This window comes from Tupaia chinensis, unplaced genomic scaffold, assembly GCF_000334495.1.
Source record: "Tupaia chinensis unplaced genomic scaffold, TupChi_1.0 Scaffold143728_1, whole genome shotgun sequence".
NCBI classification, from domain to species: domain Eukaryota; kingdom Metazoa; phylum Chordata; class Mammalia; order Scandentia; family Tupaiidae; genus Tupaia; species Tupaia belangeri.
The window spans coordinates 2,843,730-2,861,929 of NW_006203577.1; the positions used below are offsets into that span (position 1 = coordinate 2,843,730).

At 40.5% G+C, this 18,200-nt stretch overlaps 1 protein-coding gene across 1 annotated transcript in view; it reads left to right on the forward strand.

Moving 5' to 3' along the window:
• Window positions 1-15,958, forward strand: part of STYK1 (STY kinase 1) — a 21,191-nt gene extending 5,233 nt beyond the window's left edge. The window contains exons 5-10 of the mRNA XM_006164808.2: window positions 484-665; window positions 2,811-2,894; window positions 6,266-6,474; window positions 8,817-8,857; window positions 9,763-9,859; window positions 14,566-15,958. Coding sequence (XP_006164870.1) covers window positions 484-665; window positions 2,811-2,894; window positions 6,266-6,474; window positions 8,817-8,857; window positions 9,763-9,859; window positions 14,566-14,770 — 818 coding nt within the window. The 3' untranslated portion in view covers window positions 14,771-15,958. The remainder of the gene's footprint in view (window positions 1-483; window positions 666-2,810; window positions 2,895-6,265; window positions 6,475-8,816; window positions 8,858-9,762; window positions 9,860-14,565) is intronic.
• Window positions 15,959-18,200: the final 2,242 nt, after the last annotated feature.

Here is an 18,200-nt window from a genome sequence, read left to right on the forward strand (position 1 = left end):
TTTCCCTAGCTCATCCTTGCCTAGTGAGGCTGTCAGAACTGATTTTTTCCCCCATATTGGATGTTATTTGAACAGAGATTCTAAGGTTGTTCTTCATTTCTCCTCAGTATTTGCTATCCTTCCCTGATACTGTTTATATCCTTCTCTGATACTTATGACATGGGCCAGTAATGGTAGCTACATGAAATAGAACAAGTTAAAGATAATCAAGAATGTTAATCAAAAGGTTTAGACAGTAATGCTATTTTGATGTGAGCAGAACATTTTCCTAGTCTTAGATTCTGTGTCACCTCTGGTAACAGCTCAGTGGCACTGAGTATCATCATCTTCTCATTGGCCCCCTTTCTATTTACTTTCTATTTAAACTCACTCCCCTCCTGTGGGACCTTGGGTATTATCACCTGAAGCTGCTTCCTGCTCCACACTCCCGTTTTGTTGGTGATCCTCTGCCTGCTCATGTCCTGGCTCTTCTATGTTCCACAGAACCAGCTGGGCTCCAGGAGGTGCAGGATTTCTTAGGGCGGATCCAGTTCTATCAGCATCTGGGGAAACATAGGAACCTGGTACAGCTGGAAGGCTGCTGCACAGAAAGGCTGCCCCTCTACATGGTACTGGAGGATGTGGCTCAGGGAGACCTGCTCAGCTTCCTCTGGACCTGTCGCCGGGTGAGCAGTAGGGAAGAGGTGTTGTCTGTTATTAGTTGTTCACATGTCAATTAATGTGACAGGTGAGAAAATACAGAAACACCATAATAGCATAACAGTAATTTCAGACTACCACCATCCAATAGAACCTTCTATCTTGACAGAAATAGTCTACAATTACTCTGTCTAATGTGGTAGCCACTAGTCGTATGTGACTGCTGAATGAATGAAATGTGGCTGGTGTGACTGAGAACCTGAGTTTTTAATTTTATTTAATTCTACGTAATATAAATTTAAATAGCCACCTGTGGCTAACGGCTGTCATATTGAACAGCACAAGTTTAGAGAATGGAGTTTAGGCTCCACTTTCTACTAGCTATGCGATTTTGAGCAAGTCACCTCTCTGATCTTGACTTTTCTGAATTTTTAGAATGGGAATAATAATAAATTATTATAAAACAAATTAATTTATGTATGTAAAACAGAAATGGCTGGTACATAGTAAGCCCTGAAAATGGTAGCTGTTAAAACAACTTCACTATCATCAGTAATGAACCTGTTTTTGCTTTTGTTACTGTGAAGGGCATTTCCCAGTCTGTCACGTCAGTGTCAGGTCTCACTCAGGGAGGAATTCAGCTAGTACATTTTTGTACCTCCAGCTTATATTCTTTTAAAGTTAAAATGTTCAAAAATTTCCAGACTCAAACAGAAGTCTTTTTTTAAAATTCATAATTCCCCCAATTCTCTATATATCCCTCTTAAAATTCTACTATTTGCTCTTTCTCACTTGCTAATGAGCAAGTTCGATACTGAGCCTCCTCAATATGCTGGTCATTGAACAACTGAATGAGTATGAAAAATGGACCCCTTTAGTGTCTTCACACAGTATTTTAAACCTTTTTAAGGGAGCTATATATAACTTGTCCTGTTCTATAATAACCACGCTAACTTTATATACGTCTCTCTTCTCTCTCTTGTATAGTTAGTGTCCATTCATCTTTCACACACCATGAAAGGCTTTCCCTGTCTCTCTGACTGCATCAGCTTTTTTCCCCATCAGTCCTTTGGTCACTTAGCACTATGTACATTTTCCTCATGGCACTGACATACGTGTAACTACTTATTTATGTATAATTATTTGATTCTGATTCACATGTGTCTGTCACACAATATGCTCCAGAAGTCAGCAGCAATGTTTATTTTGTCCACGGTCCTTTTCTGAGTTTTTAATGTGGAACCTAGCACATTGCAGGCATTCAGTAAAGATGCATTAGGTAAATATGCTAAATTAATCACACACACACACACACACACACACAGCCTCAGAAAAATGGCTGCTTCATTCAGTGGATAGCCTTGTACATACTTGTCTTTCTTACCTGCATGTTTTATTGTTTTTTCTAGGCTAATGAATTATTGTATTTCTCTGTGTATCTGAAAAATTCCTGTATCACTCTTTGACTCTACTTAAACATCTTAGGGCCAGCCTGAGGCCTGGTTGTTAAGGTGGCTGAACGCCACAAGGTCAGCTGTACTGTTTGAGTCCCAGATCTGGCAGCTTGAGAAACATTCCAGGAGGATGTGCATTTGTGCTCAGAATCTTGAAAGGAGGGACATATGGGGGAGAAGGGATTGTGGGACAACCATCCTCCATGGGTAAGAAGGGTGCTTTTTCACTTTCTGAGAAAGACTGGATGTTTCCCCTCCACCCCAGTGAATGCACGCACCTACTGTCAAATTTAGAGGAAAAAAAGTAAAAACTTTACAACTTTAATTTTAAGTGCCACAAGGCAGATGCTGTCCCCAGAGAGAGACAGAGACTTGGGGGGCAGAAGGAAGAACACATCCCCTAGTGGGCATGATCACACCACAGTCTCTCCTCTATTTCTCCATCCTTTTAGGACTCTGGACATGCATGCACATGCACTTAGCATGTTTCTTGAGCTGCCAGGGCTAGGATTTGAACCAGAGCTGGCCATGTGGGATCTAGCTCCCTTAATCACAAGGCTATGGGGCCAACTCACTTTTTAACTTAGTCCCTTTATTTTTATCTATTTTCCTTAGAGATATTATGAAATGCAGAATATCTCTGCCCTACTTGTTTATTGTTTCTTCAAATCTGTTAATGCCACCTTGATAAGATGCTTTTTGTTTCTGTCTTCTTAGGATGTGATGACAATGGATGGTCTTCTCTATGATCTCACAGAAAAACAAGTATATCATATTGGAAAGCAGGTCCTTTTAGCTTTGGTAAGACATGGAAAAGTGACAGCAAATGTGGACATTTTGCTTAGTAGCCTTATATTTGATGCTGTATTTCCCATATTCATATTCCCAAATGGGATATATATGCTTTAAAAGGAAATAGAAGTTAGAAATGCAAGTACTGATAAATTATTTTTAGTCCCTTCTTTATGGAATTATTTTGATCACATACTGTAGGACTGGTAACTACAGGCAGAAATAAATCAACTTAGGATGTACGAAAGGAACAGGAAAAACTTTAAAAGGTTTCTCAGTCTTAAAGGTCAAAAGCCGGGCCCATTTACTCAGTATTCTTACCTCCCCATCTGTCCTAATAACAACATGTAAAAGGGCATTAGGGAGGTTGACTGAGAAGATATGGGAGAGAAACTGAGTGGGTAAAATGCTACGGAAGCAGAGGACGTATACAATGTTATACCTGGAAAACAAGAAAAGCTAGTTCGGAATGTTGTCTGGTTGGAGACTTGCTTTGATACTGACTGTGATAGGAGGTACTCACATTAAAAAAAATAAATAAGTGGCAAGTAGAGGAAGAGGTAATGAGAAGGAACAACAGTGGGGCCACTCCTTTATTTTAAACCAACTTAGATGAGATCATTCTTTCATTTTTTTAAAATTTATTTTTGTATTTATTTTTAAGTTTTTTTTTCTTTCTTTTTTTGTGTCATAGGGTGCATGCACTCACAGGAGAGAGATAGAGAGAGGAAAAGTGAGAAATCATCCCCTGGGGGGATGGCCATGCCACAAACCCTGCTCTTCCATTCTCCTTCTAGGATTTTGGGCACACACGCACACACACGTGGTGTGAGTTTCAAGCCACCAGGTTCTGGACTTGAACCACAGACAACCATGTGGGAGTCCAGTGCCTTAACCACTATGACACCTGCTAACCTCATTATTCTTTTATTTTAAACAAACTTACTTTTACCAGAATTTTTACCAGGAAATATCCAGACTGTTTCTAGATAATTGTGTTTAAAATGGCGTTTACTTTGTGATAATCAGAGCCCTGTGAAGTTACTATTATAAGTATTTAATGTTTTTTTTCATTTCAAGGTGTGAAATATATCAGAGACCTATATGGAATCAGTAAATGTCAGAGAAAAAGAAGTAGTAAGATGAGAAAGAGCAGTAGTTAGAGTTGAAGCTCCTCAGGGTCAGGAGAGAACATGTGAGATTAATGAACGTTATCTATAGTGTCTGGAGGACCTTGCTGGTATGTTCCCTTGATAAAATTAGAGTGTCTAGATAAAGCCCACCTTGTATTCTGAGCCATAAGTGCAGAGATGCCTCATAGGTAAGAACTGACCAAACTGATGCATTCATCAATGTGACATTACTTGTTACAGGGTAGTATCATACTACTCTTTTGTTGCTTTTAACAATCTCATGCTCAGTATATTCTTTAATTCTTCTTATTACAAAATGGTAATTTTTTCTAAAACCTAACTAGAGACAGAAAGCTGCTAGTCACTGTTTCCCTTATCATCAGTGATCCAAAATTATTACCTTACTCTTCAGTTTTTTGGCCCATTATTCTTGTTTGCTGCTTGTAGACCTCAGTCTCTGGCTCATCAGTCAAGTATAGCTTTTTAGTTTCTCCACATTCCTTGAATAGCTTGCTACTAAAGCAAGTGACTCCAGTACATCAATGTCATCAGGTGCCATGGCTCTCAAATGCATGTGAGCCATACTAAAATCACTTTGATACTTAAAAAAAAAAAGTCATTTTTCTTTTATTATGCTAAGGAGCACAAAGAAAGCATCCACCAATGGGGCCTGGTCCTACAACCTTTTTCTGCATCCTGAAAGGATCCTGGGCACATGCATGTGCACTCAGCTGGAGAGGACTTGAACCCTGGTCAGCCATGTGGGGTCCAGCTTCCTCTGTATAGCACTTAACTGCTGCATTATGAGGCCAGCCCACTTAGTTACTTTCTAAAAGTACAGATTACCAGCTATTCATTCCTAGATTTTAATTTAGTAAATTGAGGCTGAAAATCTTATATTCTTAGAAAGCTCTCAGATGGGCCATGTTGCATGGTGGTATGGTGGTTAAGGGGCTGGATTTACACATGGCTGACCACGGTTTGAGTCCTGGACCTGTATGCATGAAAATCATGCCAGGTATGTGTGCATGTGTGTCCAAAATCCTAGGAGAAGAGAGAATGGTGGACTATAGCATGGCCACCCCTCAGGGGATGACTTCTCACTTTCTGTCTGTCTCTCTCTGGCAAGCACAGGTACCCTATGGCAAAAACCTAAAATAAATAAATAAATAAATAAATAAATAAATGCTCTCAGGCAATTCTGATTTGCAGTCTGGCTTGAGAATGGTAGTAGAGTTTGTGTGGTACTTCCTACATATGAATTAAGATAGCTGGGACTAGCACATGTTATAATGATTACATTACAGGACTCCTACAAAGCTGACCGTGGGTTGAGTCCTGGACCCAGTGGCTTGTAACTCACATCAGGCACATGTGAGTGTGTGTCCAAAATCCCAAGAAGAGAATGGAGCAGAAGGGATTGTGGCATGGCTATCTCCCCTGGGGAGTGATTTCTCACTTTCTGCCTGTCTCTCCAGCAAACGCATGCACCCTATAGCAAAAATCCCTCTTAAAAAGAAAAAAAGCTGGTTCTGGTCACTACCACATAATTACTGTGTGGCCTTGTATAATCATTTAGAGTTATATAAAACATAAGGCCCTCATTTACTTCATCCAGTTATTGTAGGTACAAAATGAGAAATCCACCACCCCTCCACCCCCACCCCAGAGGGGATGGCCATGCCACAGTCCCTTCTCCTCCAGTCTCCTTTTGGGATTTTGGGCATGAATACACACCTGCCTGGCATGTTTGAAGCCACAGGGTCTGGAACTTGAACTGTAGTCAATTATGTGGGAGTCCAGCAACATAACCATTATGCCATCTGCTGGTCCCAAGATGTGAAACTTTCTATACATTCATTATGACACTCAATTTTGCTATGTATTTATCACCTCACTCTGAGGAGTACTGCTAGAATCCTGGAGCCCACATTCTTTCTAATGTTTAGCTGAGACCTACTTGAGAGACAATAAAATCAAGCAGACATCAGTGTCTGACCTAGAATAGATTATTACAATTTTAAAATCCATAGTTAATATCATTTGGCTTTTGTTCAGTTTGGTAATCCTAAACACACTGCAAAAATGTCTAAGTCACTAGTATGCTTTGGAAGGGAAATGTCATTATTAATAAGACAAGTTCAGAGTAAAAAATGTTCTATATCCTTTCGAGGATTCCTAGGACTATCTTTCCTTATTTGTGACCCACAGTCATGGCCTCCAATGACTGATCATCTTTATTGACAGGAATTCTTGCAGGAAAAGCATTTGTTCCATGGGGATGTGGCAGCCAGGAATATTGTGATCCAGAGTGACCTCACTGCCAAGCTCTGTGGACTGGGCCTAGCATATGAAATCCACGCCCGAGGGGCCATATCCCCTACCCGAGCTGTACCTCTCAAGTGGCTCGCCCCAGAACGGCTTCTCCTGAGACCTGCTGGCATCAAAGGAGATGTGTATGGTTTGTTCCTGCCCTTTGGATGTCTTCCTTTCATGCTTGGGTGTCCTTCCTGAACACGACCGGGTCTGTTGCCAATTATATCTTCAAATCAAGTCTCCCCTTAGCCCTACTCTCATGCAGAAATGTTACGTGACAGAGTTCATGTCTCGCACCTGGCTACAAACCTTTTAGTTCCTTTTAAGAATTCTTTCTATATTAGATTTTCAGCCTTAATTAGAAAAAAATGAAAACATAAATTAACATGAATATTTGAGAACTTAATCTAATAAAGTCTCTTCTACATGAAGGAGGTGGGTCCACTTAATCAAAAGGCCAGTTAAAGCAGAAATTATTGAAATAACATTTACAAACCTCAAATAATTTAACTTAGAATATATAAATGTACTTTTATTTATCAATCTTTTCAAGGAGGGAAAAGGTTTCTTTGTATAAAGATGGGCCTACAAAATGAAGCTATATGTTATGTTTCTTGTGTAAACAGCATCATTAATGATTTATTTCTGAGTTACACTTGGGAAGATGATTGAAAGTACAGTGAGAAACTTGAAAATAATCACAAAATAATTTGACTGCAGACCTTGTTATCTTTACTGATATTCTGCAGTTGTCTCATCCACACAATTTGACAGAACTTTTTAGCACTATGTATATATTTTAGGTTTTGCTATGGGGTGTGTGCGCTTACCAGAGACCGAGAGAGGGAAAGTGAGAAACCACCCTCCAGGGAGGAAGGTCAGGCCACAGTGCCTGCTTCTCTAGTATCTTATTGGGATTTGGGGCATGCACGGACGAGCACCTGGCCTGCTTTTCAAGCTACCAGGTCCAGGACTTAAAAACTATAGTCATCCATGTGGGATCCAGTGGCTTAGCATCCATGCCACCTGCTGGTCCTGTTTTTTTTTTCTTTTTAATTCTTTCATGAGAGAGATAGAGAGACAGCACCCTTTACAGGGTCTCTCCATACTGTGATCCTTCCCTCAGCCCCCTGGCCAGCGAGGATCACAGGCAAACAAGGGCATGCTCAGCATGTTCAGGTTGATCTGGTGCCCAAACCCGGGCCTCCCATGTGACTGCAGTATCATGTAGTAGCACCCTACTGTCTGTCATTACAGACAGGCCAGCAGCATGTTTTTGTAGAGTATTTTCAAAGTGCTCAACTTAATTTTCAGGGAGATAACATTCCCTGCATTTATATTTAATTAGTTTATGTAATATTTAACTGATTACATAGCTACACATAATTACAGTTACATGTACAGTTAGCACAAGCAGGACTATAAAGAATCACAGCTGACTTTTGCTTATCATATAACTCAACTGCTTACAGAAGTGCACACATGTAAAGTAGAATACCTATTAACCATCAATGTCATAGGCAGCAGAAGAAATTTAGAACATCAGTTAATATGGTGAGTCAGTTAGGAGACGTCCATTGCTGCTTGACTGACATCAGCTTTTTCGTTCAGATAGTGGAATAAGCTTTACTGTAAAGTACTATTCATTAATGATGATATTACAGAATAGTGAACATACAAACTTTCAACAGATATTGCTTAGGCAAATACCTATGCCAACGATGTAGATACCTTGCCCTGTTCATTTCCCCCTAGGTTTGGGCAATTAGAAAATAATGAGAAAACAGTGGATAAGTGATAAGTCTTGCTTGGCCTTGAGCTAGGAATAAAAGCTGGAGTTTCAGCAGAGAAGGATAAAAAGAAAATGATGCAGAAAGAAATTTATGTTTGGGTCAATATGTTTGATTGCATTTACACGCACACACACACACACACACACACACACACCACAGAACAGTAGACATCTATTTATGTGAAATATAGTGGGAAAAAGGGATGGATCCAGCCCTGAAAGAGATTGGAATCTAAGAGGATGAAACAGATACATTCTTATTTTGGAGAGGTTTTTGCTATAGGGCGCGTGCGCTTGCCAGACAGACAGAGACAGACAGAGCGATAGAAAGCGAGAAATCACCCCCCAGGGGGGATGGCCACGCTGCAATCCCTTCTCCTCCATTCTCCTCTCGGGATCTTGGGCACACATGGACACGCGCCTGGCATGAGTTTTAAGCCACCAAGTCCGGGACGTGAACCACGGTTGACTACATGGGAGTCCAGCGACATAGCCATTACGCTAACTGCTGGTCCCGAATCAAATACATTCTAATAACAGTTTTGTTTTGCTTATTTTATCACTCACTCGTGATTCTCCTTCATTGCCTTCTTTATGTGGTTCTTACCGAGGACTTCTGGTATTTAAGCGTGTTTTAGGAAAGGCAGAAATAGAAACGATATTAAGTAGATGGCTTTGTTTCTTTTACAGCTGGTCTTTTGGGATCCTGCTCTATGAGATGGTGACTCTAGGTAAGTATGCTCTCCAGAGACTATGTATGCAGACATGTGAGCACATGTTTATTCAGGTGGTGGATGCTGTATGCTTTGAGAAGGGGTTGCAGCACAGCCTCTGAGTTTGAACTGGGCTCACGTGAAATTCCAGCCTGATTCCTGAGATAGTCTTATATCACACTCCCTACCCCCCATCTTTTACTTAAGCTTCTTTTGCTCTTTTTCTCCCTCCGCCTCCCTCCCCTCTTCCCCCCCACCTGCCCTGCCAAAACATTACCAAATCCAAGGGATGTTTTAAAATCCAAAGGATAATTCCCAGGGTGATTTGATTGAGAAAAATGCAGTGCAGCACTTCCCATGTTATAGGGAGTGCAAAAGAAATCTTAAGTCTTATGTTGCCTTATTTTATTACTTTCCTACATTTGAGATTCCCCTAACCTTGGCTCTTCCCCTCTCCCAAAAAAAACCCTTTTTCCAAAATTCACTGAGCTGTGTATACCCTGCTTTGATCATCCGTGAGCAACTGTACTGTATCTACAATTTTTGATATAGCTATATCCTTTTGGCAGGCAATTAGCCTGAGGGGATGGAGGGCAGAGTTAGTTACAGTTTGCATTTTTTTTTTTTTTTTTTTTTTTAGATTTTTGCTATAGGACATATGTGTACTCACCAGAGACAGAAAGTGAGAAATCACCCCCCAGGGAGGATGGCCACGCTGTAATCCATTTTCTGCCAGTCTCCTCTCAGGATGTGGGCATGCACACGCCCAGCATGTTTTAAGCCTCCAGTTCCAGGACTCAAACCATGGTCAACTACTTGGAATCCAGTGACATAAGCATTACGCCAGCTGCTGGTTCCTACAGTTCACATTTTAGAGGGCTCTAAGGTTCTCTTGCCTTTTCTCATTCTTTCCGTATTGAAAGGAGCACCACCGTACCCTGAAGTCCCACCTACCAGCATCCTACAGCATCTTCAGAGAGGAAAAACCATGAAGAGACCCAGTAGCTGCACACAAACCATGTAAGTGACTTTCAAAGGCCTGCTCTTCTCTTGTTCCAGATCGTTTTTGCTCCTTGTCAATTATGCCTTTTTCAAAGTGACATACATGATATTCAGCTGTCCTTCTGTGTTCATGCACAGCCTTAGACCAAACCCAGACAGTAACATACAGCTGCTGATATGTCATATATGCATGCATATCATGTATAACACACACAACATTGAGGCAATCACTGGGAACTACATTAGAAATCTAGTTCTGATAATGTTTAGTTCCACAGAAAGCTTCTAAAATAGGTAGAAAAAGAATTAAAGCCAATGCAAGTATAGTGGTGCTTTAGTGTCTGTTAGTCTTCTGCCAATCTCCATTTAAATCGCGTCAGGACCAGGAGTTGGTGTAATGGCTATGTGCTGGACTCCCACGTTCAGGTCCCACACCCAGTGACTTAAACTCATGCCAAGCATGTGTGCGTGCGTGCACAAGATCCCGAGAGGAGAATGGAGGAGAAGGGATTGCGGCATGGCCATCCCCTCTGGGGGGTGATTTCTCACTTTCTGTCTCTCTGTCCCTCTTTGTCTTTCTGGCGAGTGCACGCACCCTATAGCAAAAAACTCTGCAAAACAAAACAAAACAAAATATGTGTCATAAAATTCACTGTACCAGAGTTATTCATTGAGAGTGTATCAGCTCTCATATAATATTTAAGTTTGAAAAGTTATCAACTGTTTTCCCAGTTTTCAGAAAGAAACCAACCAGAAGAAGGGAGGGGGTCAGGGATAAGGAAAATTTAGAAAGGTAGAAGGAGGATCCTTTATTTCTGTAGAAAGAGACAGTTGGCAAACCAATGTAGAGACAGAAAATGGAAAATTAAAAATTACACACAGAATTTTATTTCCAATGAAGTTTAAAAAGGGGCTGTTGTAGAATACAAGAAAAAGTTAAGTTATGTATAAGAAGGAAGCAGAGAATATATTGTTTCTATTAGAACTGGTGTTATTTTGTAGGGACCAGCAGTTAGCATAATGGCTATGTCACTAGACTCCCATATAGTCGACCACAGTATGAGTTCCCGACCCGGTGGCTTAAATTCACACTGGGTGCATGTGTGTGCATACCCAGGATCCCCAGAGGAGAATGAAAGAGAAAAGACTACAGAGTAGCCATTCCCCCTGAAGGATGATTCCTTGCTTTCTGTCTCTTTGTCCTTCTGGTGAGCGCACACGCCCTGTAGCAAAAACCTCTCCAAAAAAAGGAGAAAAAGATCAGCAGAGGAAAATGCAGTCAAAATCTACGGAAGCACCCTTGCACCAATTAGGCTGAACTAAATGGTACATAAGGCCAGAGAGTGACATATGACCACCTTCATCAGCTTGAAAATCAACTCTTGTAACACCAATTTTGTGTTCCACTGTGACCACCACTTCTCTTCTGCTCAACATGCAGTATCATGTAAGTCAAGTAACCTATTCCACTGCCAGCTTGCTCTGAAGCTTCTGAGAAAGGAATTGGATCCTATAAAGTGGATCTGAAGGTTCAATGCAGCCGGCAGAGGTGCTCTGGCTATGAACATGGGGATATGTGTATCTCTCTGCATATCAGCACTGGGGTCTCTGGATGCTTGAGCAGCCTACTATTTCTAAATGGGAAACTAGTATAAATTGGTCCCTGCAAGGGATGGAGTTAAAAAAGATTTATTTCTTAATATCTACTTATAGAAAGTATTCACCATCTGCTGTTTACTGGAGGAGTCAAATTAAACAAATTGTGTGATGTTAAATAAGAAAGTTAAAGATAAATCTAAAATAATGCTACTCTCTGCACTGGAGATATTTTTTCCTGTCTGTTGTATTTAGTTATGTTGGTTCAAGTAAAAATGTGAACTTTACACTATTATTATGTGTCCCAAGGGGCCAGAGGCTATCTTTTTCCTTACCTGGCTCAATCGTGATCACCATGCCGGGTTGCAGAGGAAGAGAGCGGGGCATGTCTGGAGTATCATGGACATCCATCCCCAGGTAATGGCCTACATGATGAGGGCAGTATTTCCGAGCAGCCTGCAAAAGACAATTATCACAATATTACTGGAACAAATAACTTTTTTGCTATAGGACATATGTGTACTCACCAGAGACAGAAAGTGAGAAATCACCCCCCAGGGAGGATGGCCACGCTGTAATCCATTTTCTGCCAGTCTCCTCTCAGGATGTGGGCATGCACACGCCCAGCATGTTTTAAGCCTCCAGTTCCAGGACTCAAACCATGGTCAACTACTTGGAATCCAGTGACATAAGCATTACGCCAGCTGCTGGTTCCTACAGTTCACATTTTAGAGGGCTCTAAGGTTCTCTTGCCTTTTCTCATTCTTTCCGTATTGAAAGGAGCACCACCGTACCCTGAAGTCCCACCTACCAGCATCCTACAGCATCTTCAGAGAGGAAAAACCATGAAGAGACCCAGTAGCTGCACACAAACCATGTAAGTGACTTTCAAAGGCCTGCTCTTCTCTTGTTCCAGATCGTTTTTGCTCCTTGTCAATTATGCCTTTTTCAAAGTGACATACATGATATTCAGCTGTCCTTCTGTGTTCATGCACAGCCTTAGACCAAACCCAGACAGTAACATACAGCTGCTGATATGTCATATATGCATGCATATCATGTATAACACACACAACATTGAGGCAATCACTGGGAACTACATTAGAAATCTAGTTCTGATAATGTTTAGTTCCACAGAAAGCTTCTAAAATAGGTAGAAAAAGAATTAAAGCCAATGCAAGTATAGTGGTGCTTTAGTGTCTGTTAGTCTTCTGCCAATCTCCATTTAAATCGCGTCAGGACCAGGAGTTGGTGTAATGGCTATGTGCTGGACTCCCACGTTCAGGTCCCACACCCAGTGACTTAAACTCATGCCAAGCATGTGTGCGTGCGTGCACAAGATCCCGAGAGGAGAATGGAGGAGAAGGGATTGCGGCATGGCCATCCCCTCTGGGGGGTGATTTCTCACTTTCTGTCTCTCTGTCCCTCTTTGTCTTTCTGGCGAGTGCACGCACCCTATAGCAAAAAACTCTGCAAAACAAAACAAAACAAAATATGTGTCATAAAATTCACTGTACCAGAGTTATTCATTGAGAGTGTATCAGCTCTCATATAATATTTAAGTTTGAAAAGTTATCAACTGTTTTCCCAGTTTTCAGAAAGAAACCAACCAGAAGAAGGGAGGGGGTCAGGGATAAGGAAAATTTAGAAAGGTAGAAGGAGGATCCTTTATTTCTGTAGAAAGAGACAGTTGGCAAACCAATGTAGAGACAGAAAATGGAAAATTAAAAATTACACACAGAATTTTATTTCCAATGAAGTTTAAAAAGGGGCTGTTGTAGAATACAAGAAAAAGTTAAGTTATGTATAAGAAGGAAGCAGAGAATATATTGTTTCTATTAGAACTGGTGTTATTTTGTAGGGACCAGCAGTTAGCATAATGGCTATGTCACTAGACTCCCATATAGTCGACCACAGTATGAGTTCCCGACCCGGTGGCTTAAATTCACACTGGGCATGTGGGCATGCGTGTCCAAGATCCTGAGAGGAGAATGGAGGAGAAGGGATTGTGCGTGGCCATCCCCAATGGGGGGGGGGGGTGATTTCTTGCTTTCTGTCTCTCTGTCACTCTCTGTCTTTCTGGCGAACGCATGCGCCCTATAGCAAAAACCTCTCAAAAAAAAAAAAATAAAAGAACATGTTATTTTGTAAATTTTTTAGCACTGAAAGGGTAAATTTCTAGCACCTCATTTTTCCTACCAAAACAATAGTGTATTAAGTACATTATAAAGTTTAAAAAGCTTACTCCTATATATGTACACACTCACAGAGAATATAGTCATGTTGGATGGGTATTCTACAATGAAATTCCTCACAAATGTTTCTCACAGGCTTTCCATTTATAAAAGACTGTCTTTGACAGTGGGGAAACACTTAGCTAGTGAAAACCTGACCAGAAAGAATTTAACATTTTGATGAGGAGATATCTATGTCAACACCAAAATAAACACTAAAATAAAATATGCAGCCATATATGGCAGAATGATTAAAAGCTTGGTCTCATGTTATAGAGCAGTGGTCTGCAACTTTTTTGGTACCAGGGACCAGTTTCATTGGAGACAAATTTTCCCTGGACTGAAGGGAGGAGCTAATTTATGAGAGCATGAGGCCTAGATCCCTCATGTGCACAGTTCACAATAGGGTTTGTGCTCCCATGAGACTCGAATGAGGCGGAGCTCAGGCAGTCATTCCCGTGATAGGGGCACACTGTAAATACAGATGAAGCTTTACTCGCCTGACTGCTGCTCACCTGCTGTGCGGCCTGTTTGCTAACAGGTCACAGACCATGGGGTTGAGGACCTGTTACAGAGTACAAAGGACACATGCTCAGTCCTAGCCCTGTTACTATACTATTAATATACATTATTTATAATATACAATAAATAATGTACAGTGAAAAAATCGTCCATAGCATACTTTTGGAGTTTAAAAATCTAACACATTCCTGTTATAAAAGAGGATCCATTCAGGAGATGATACTGAGACTGATATGAGGAGGAGGGGAAGGAATATCGGTCTATGGAGAAGAATGAGAGGGCAAAGAGAAGATGAAAGAATTGCAGGGATTTTTGTTACGGTTTGTTCCTCATTTGCTTTGTCAAGGAAGTCAGTTTTTGTTTCCCTTCCAGGTATAGTATTATGAAGTCCTGCTGGCGCTGGAATGAGGACAATCGCCCCTCACCTAGAGAGCTATACTTGCGCCTTGAAGCTGCAGCTAAAACCGCAGATGACAAAGCTGTGTTGCAAGTACCAGAGCTGGTGGTGCCTGAACTGTATGCAGCTGTGGCCGGCATCACTGTGGAGAGCCTGTCTTACAACTACAGTGTCCTTTGAAGACATCCAGGCAAAAGCCACTTTCTGGTGATTATATGCTCTTAGAACTACTTCCTCCAAGAACAGAGGACATAAAAGGAGAAATGGGACATGGATCCTCGATCTTGCTCTACACATTTCTTTAGATACCTGAAACGATGCGGGGTGAGGCTCTACATATCATATGCCCTCGAGCTGGGAAATGCTGTCAGTCTCATTTCTGCTGTTCCAGTCCTAAAATCTCTGGGTAGGACTGGTGCACAGAGTCACTGAGGAGGGTTAGAAAGCTGCAATGTTTCTTGGGGAATGGCACAATTAAGCTGGTCCCTCTCACCTCAGGTCCGTTTCCTTCTGAGCCATGTTTTATCTAGACAATGACAAAGTCCAGAGGAATTTGGAATGAAATGAGGAAACAAAAATACAATAAATCAGTGGAGAAAGAAAATTGAAGGTTCTATTTGCTCAGTGTGGACCAAGACCTTTTTCAAAGAGAAGGTGGAAGGACATGAAATTCTTTAGTCCTGGTCCCTTCATGTAGGTTTGGAGGAGAACTATAAAGATGATGTCTAATTTTCCCCTTGGGATAGGAGGAAAATGGCCCTCTTTTATCTAATTTTGAGATAGGTGAACCCTGTTTGGTACTGCTTTTAGTTAGAAGCAGGAGGAGGCATTTCATACTTAAGAACATTCAACATGTTTTGTTCATCAGATTCACTTCCTTGTTCCTGTAAGACTAAGGAGACTAAGCCTAGAGAGTAAAAGCTTAGAAGTAAAAATGTGTGTATATGTCTAATAAATAGTAAATGTGGAAACCAAGCAAGAAAGCTTAGTAGTTTAAATGGTCTTTAATGAAGGCTAGGAAAGAATGTATTCTGATATAGAGGGATTATAGCTTCCAATTCCCCATCATCCATTGATGTACTGTGAAACTTATATCATTAAATTAATATTTATTGAGTGGAAGTAGTTTCTTCTGGTATTTAACAGCCAAAATCTCTACAATATGGAAGATAAAAGGAAATGAAGGACGTTAATGCCAATGCAAAAATTCAAGAGAAAACCTACATTGTCAGAAAAATTTTTTATGTGTAAAAGAGATAATACCTACCTCACAAGGTTGTTGTGAGGATTGTATGTGTTATTTGTTATTGTTATGAGGATATGTATTTGCAAAGTATCTGGCACATAATACGTGCTCAATAAATGTTAGTTTCCTTTCTTCTGCCCTTTCTTTTTCTTTTTTTTAAGAGGTTTTTGCCATAGGGTGCATGTGCTTGCTGGAGAGAAGGACAGAGAGAGAGAGAGAGAAAGCGAGAAATTATCCTCCAGGAAAGATGGCCATGCCGCAATCCCTTTATCCTCCATTTACCTCCTAGGATCTTGGGCACACATGCATGTGCGCTGGTGTGATTTTCTCCACTGGGTCTGGAACTCAAACTGTGGTCAGCCATGTGGGAGTCCAGCAACATAACCACTATGCCACCTGCTTGCCCCTCTTCTGCCCTTTCTTATCTAGGATCTTTCATATTGTTTTAATTTAAAATATACTGGGGCCAAGAAGAGAACCTTGAGTTGTAATACTGCAACAGAGGGTATTGTCTGAAGATGATGGTATGGTACAAGCACCACATGACTAAAAGGATGATCATCATTTTTGTGTGAGCTTTTAGATGATAGAAGTTCCCTACTACTTTAAACTACTGACATTATCATGATGACAGCAATTCTATTGGACATGATTTGTGACTTCAAAGAAACTGTGGACATCTGAGGCTACTGTCAGGGGAAGGGTAATGGCTTTGCACAAAAAGATACAATCCTGTGGAATCCCATTGCTGTCTTTTAGCTATTGATTCAAATCAAATCTACAAAGTATTTATTTATTTGAATATTTAAAAAAATTGAGTGCTAGGGCTCACTGTGCCAAACCCTAAGCTAGGAGTTAGATAGAGCTTTTAAATAGTTTAGAAGAGACATCATCTATCTATTTGTGTGAGATATCTGTTAATTACAAATTGTGTGAAGTGCTATAAAGAAAAAGCATAGGATAGTAGAAGGGAATATAGGGGACTTTAAAAAGTTTGTGGAAAAATGGAATTAAGGTACGAGTTTATTTTGGTGCAAAAACATTTGTTCGAAGTCCATGTATAGTTTTTCATAATACATATTTTCCATGAACTTTTGAAGACCTCCCCCATACAAAATGAAGACTTTGCTAAAGAAATGGCAATTAAACCAAGACCTCAGATACAAATAAGGCAGCAAAGAGTGAGAAGAATTTCCCAGCAGTAGGTCATGCTTGTTAAAACTCAGGTAAGAAAAGTCATGCTTGTTTGAAGAACTGAAGAAGCACATGGAACTGCAGCAGGATGCAATAAAGGGTAAGTGGCACAGAATGAAGTGAAGGATTGCTCTTTCATACTGTATGTTTATATTAGGCTGTCAGAAAAGTCATGACACATTTTTGCATAGAAAAATACATCATAACTTTCCAACAACCTAGTATTTGTTTCAATAGGAAGGAAAAAGAAGATAGCTGGCACTTAAATTTTACCCCTAATTTTATGTTTTTCTTGAAATAGGTCTAGAAAACTGGATAATTTTTACTCTAAGAAAATTGGGGACAAGTCTGTGGCATGGTAGTTAAGGGGGCTGGATTCCACATGGCTAACCACATGGTTCAAGTGGCTTGAGAAATATGCCAGGTACATGTGTATGCCCAGCATCCCAAAAGGACAAGAAGGAATTGTGGCATAACAATCCCTTGTGTAGAGTGCTTTTTATTTTCAATTATTTATTTATTTAATTTTATTTGTTATTAACATTATTATTTTTTAATTTGACCAGGCAGAGAGAGAGAGAGAGAGAGAGAGAGAGAGAAAGGGAAAGTGAGAGAGCAAGCCACGAAGTCCGGGACTCGAATCATGGTCGGCCATGTGGGAATCCAGCGTCCCAACCGCCACGCCACCTGCCTGCTCCGTGTAGAGTACTTTTTCACTCTGTCTCTGGCAAGTGCCCGCTGGCAAACTCAAAAAAAAAAAAGAAAAAAAAATGAATACATCGTCTTTCCCCTTACTTTGGTGTTCTCCCCTCCCCTGCAAAGAAAGGAGAATTATATTTCTGGGGTTATAGTTCTGTCATTTTGACCTGTTGACCAAACTAGGTATTTTCCAGCTAATGAATGGAAGAGAATGAAAATATTTACCATCTAAATTGAGTTCTAATAGATTTTGTTTTATTGTTTGATTGCCTCCTCCCCCAGTCTTATTTTTCCAATCTGTGCTTTATTGTTTAAAAAAATTCCAACAGTTAAGAACTGAGCAAGCACCCGCCTAGATGCAGTGTCTTGAAACTGTACACTTGACAAGATACTTTGACATGGAATAGTCTGAACCGACACTTCTCAAATTATGTTCCTGCAGAATACTAGTGTTTCTCATGCTAGATTTAG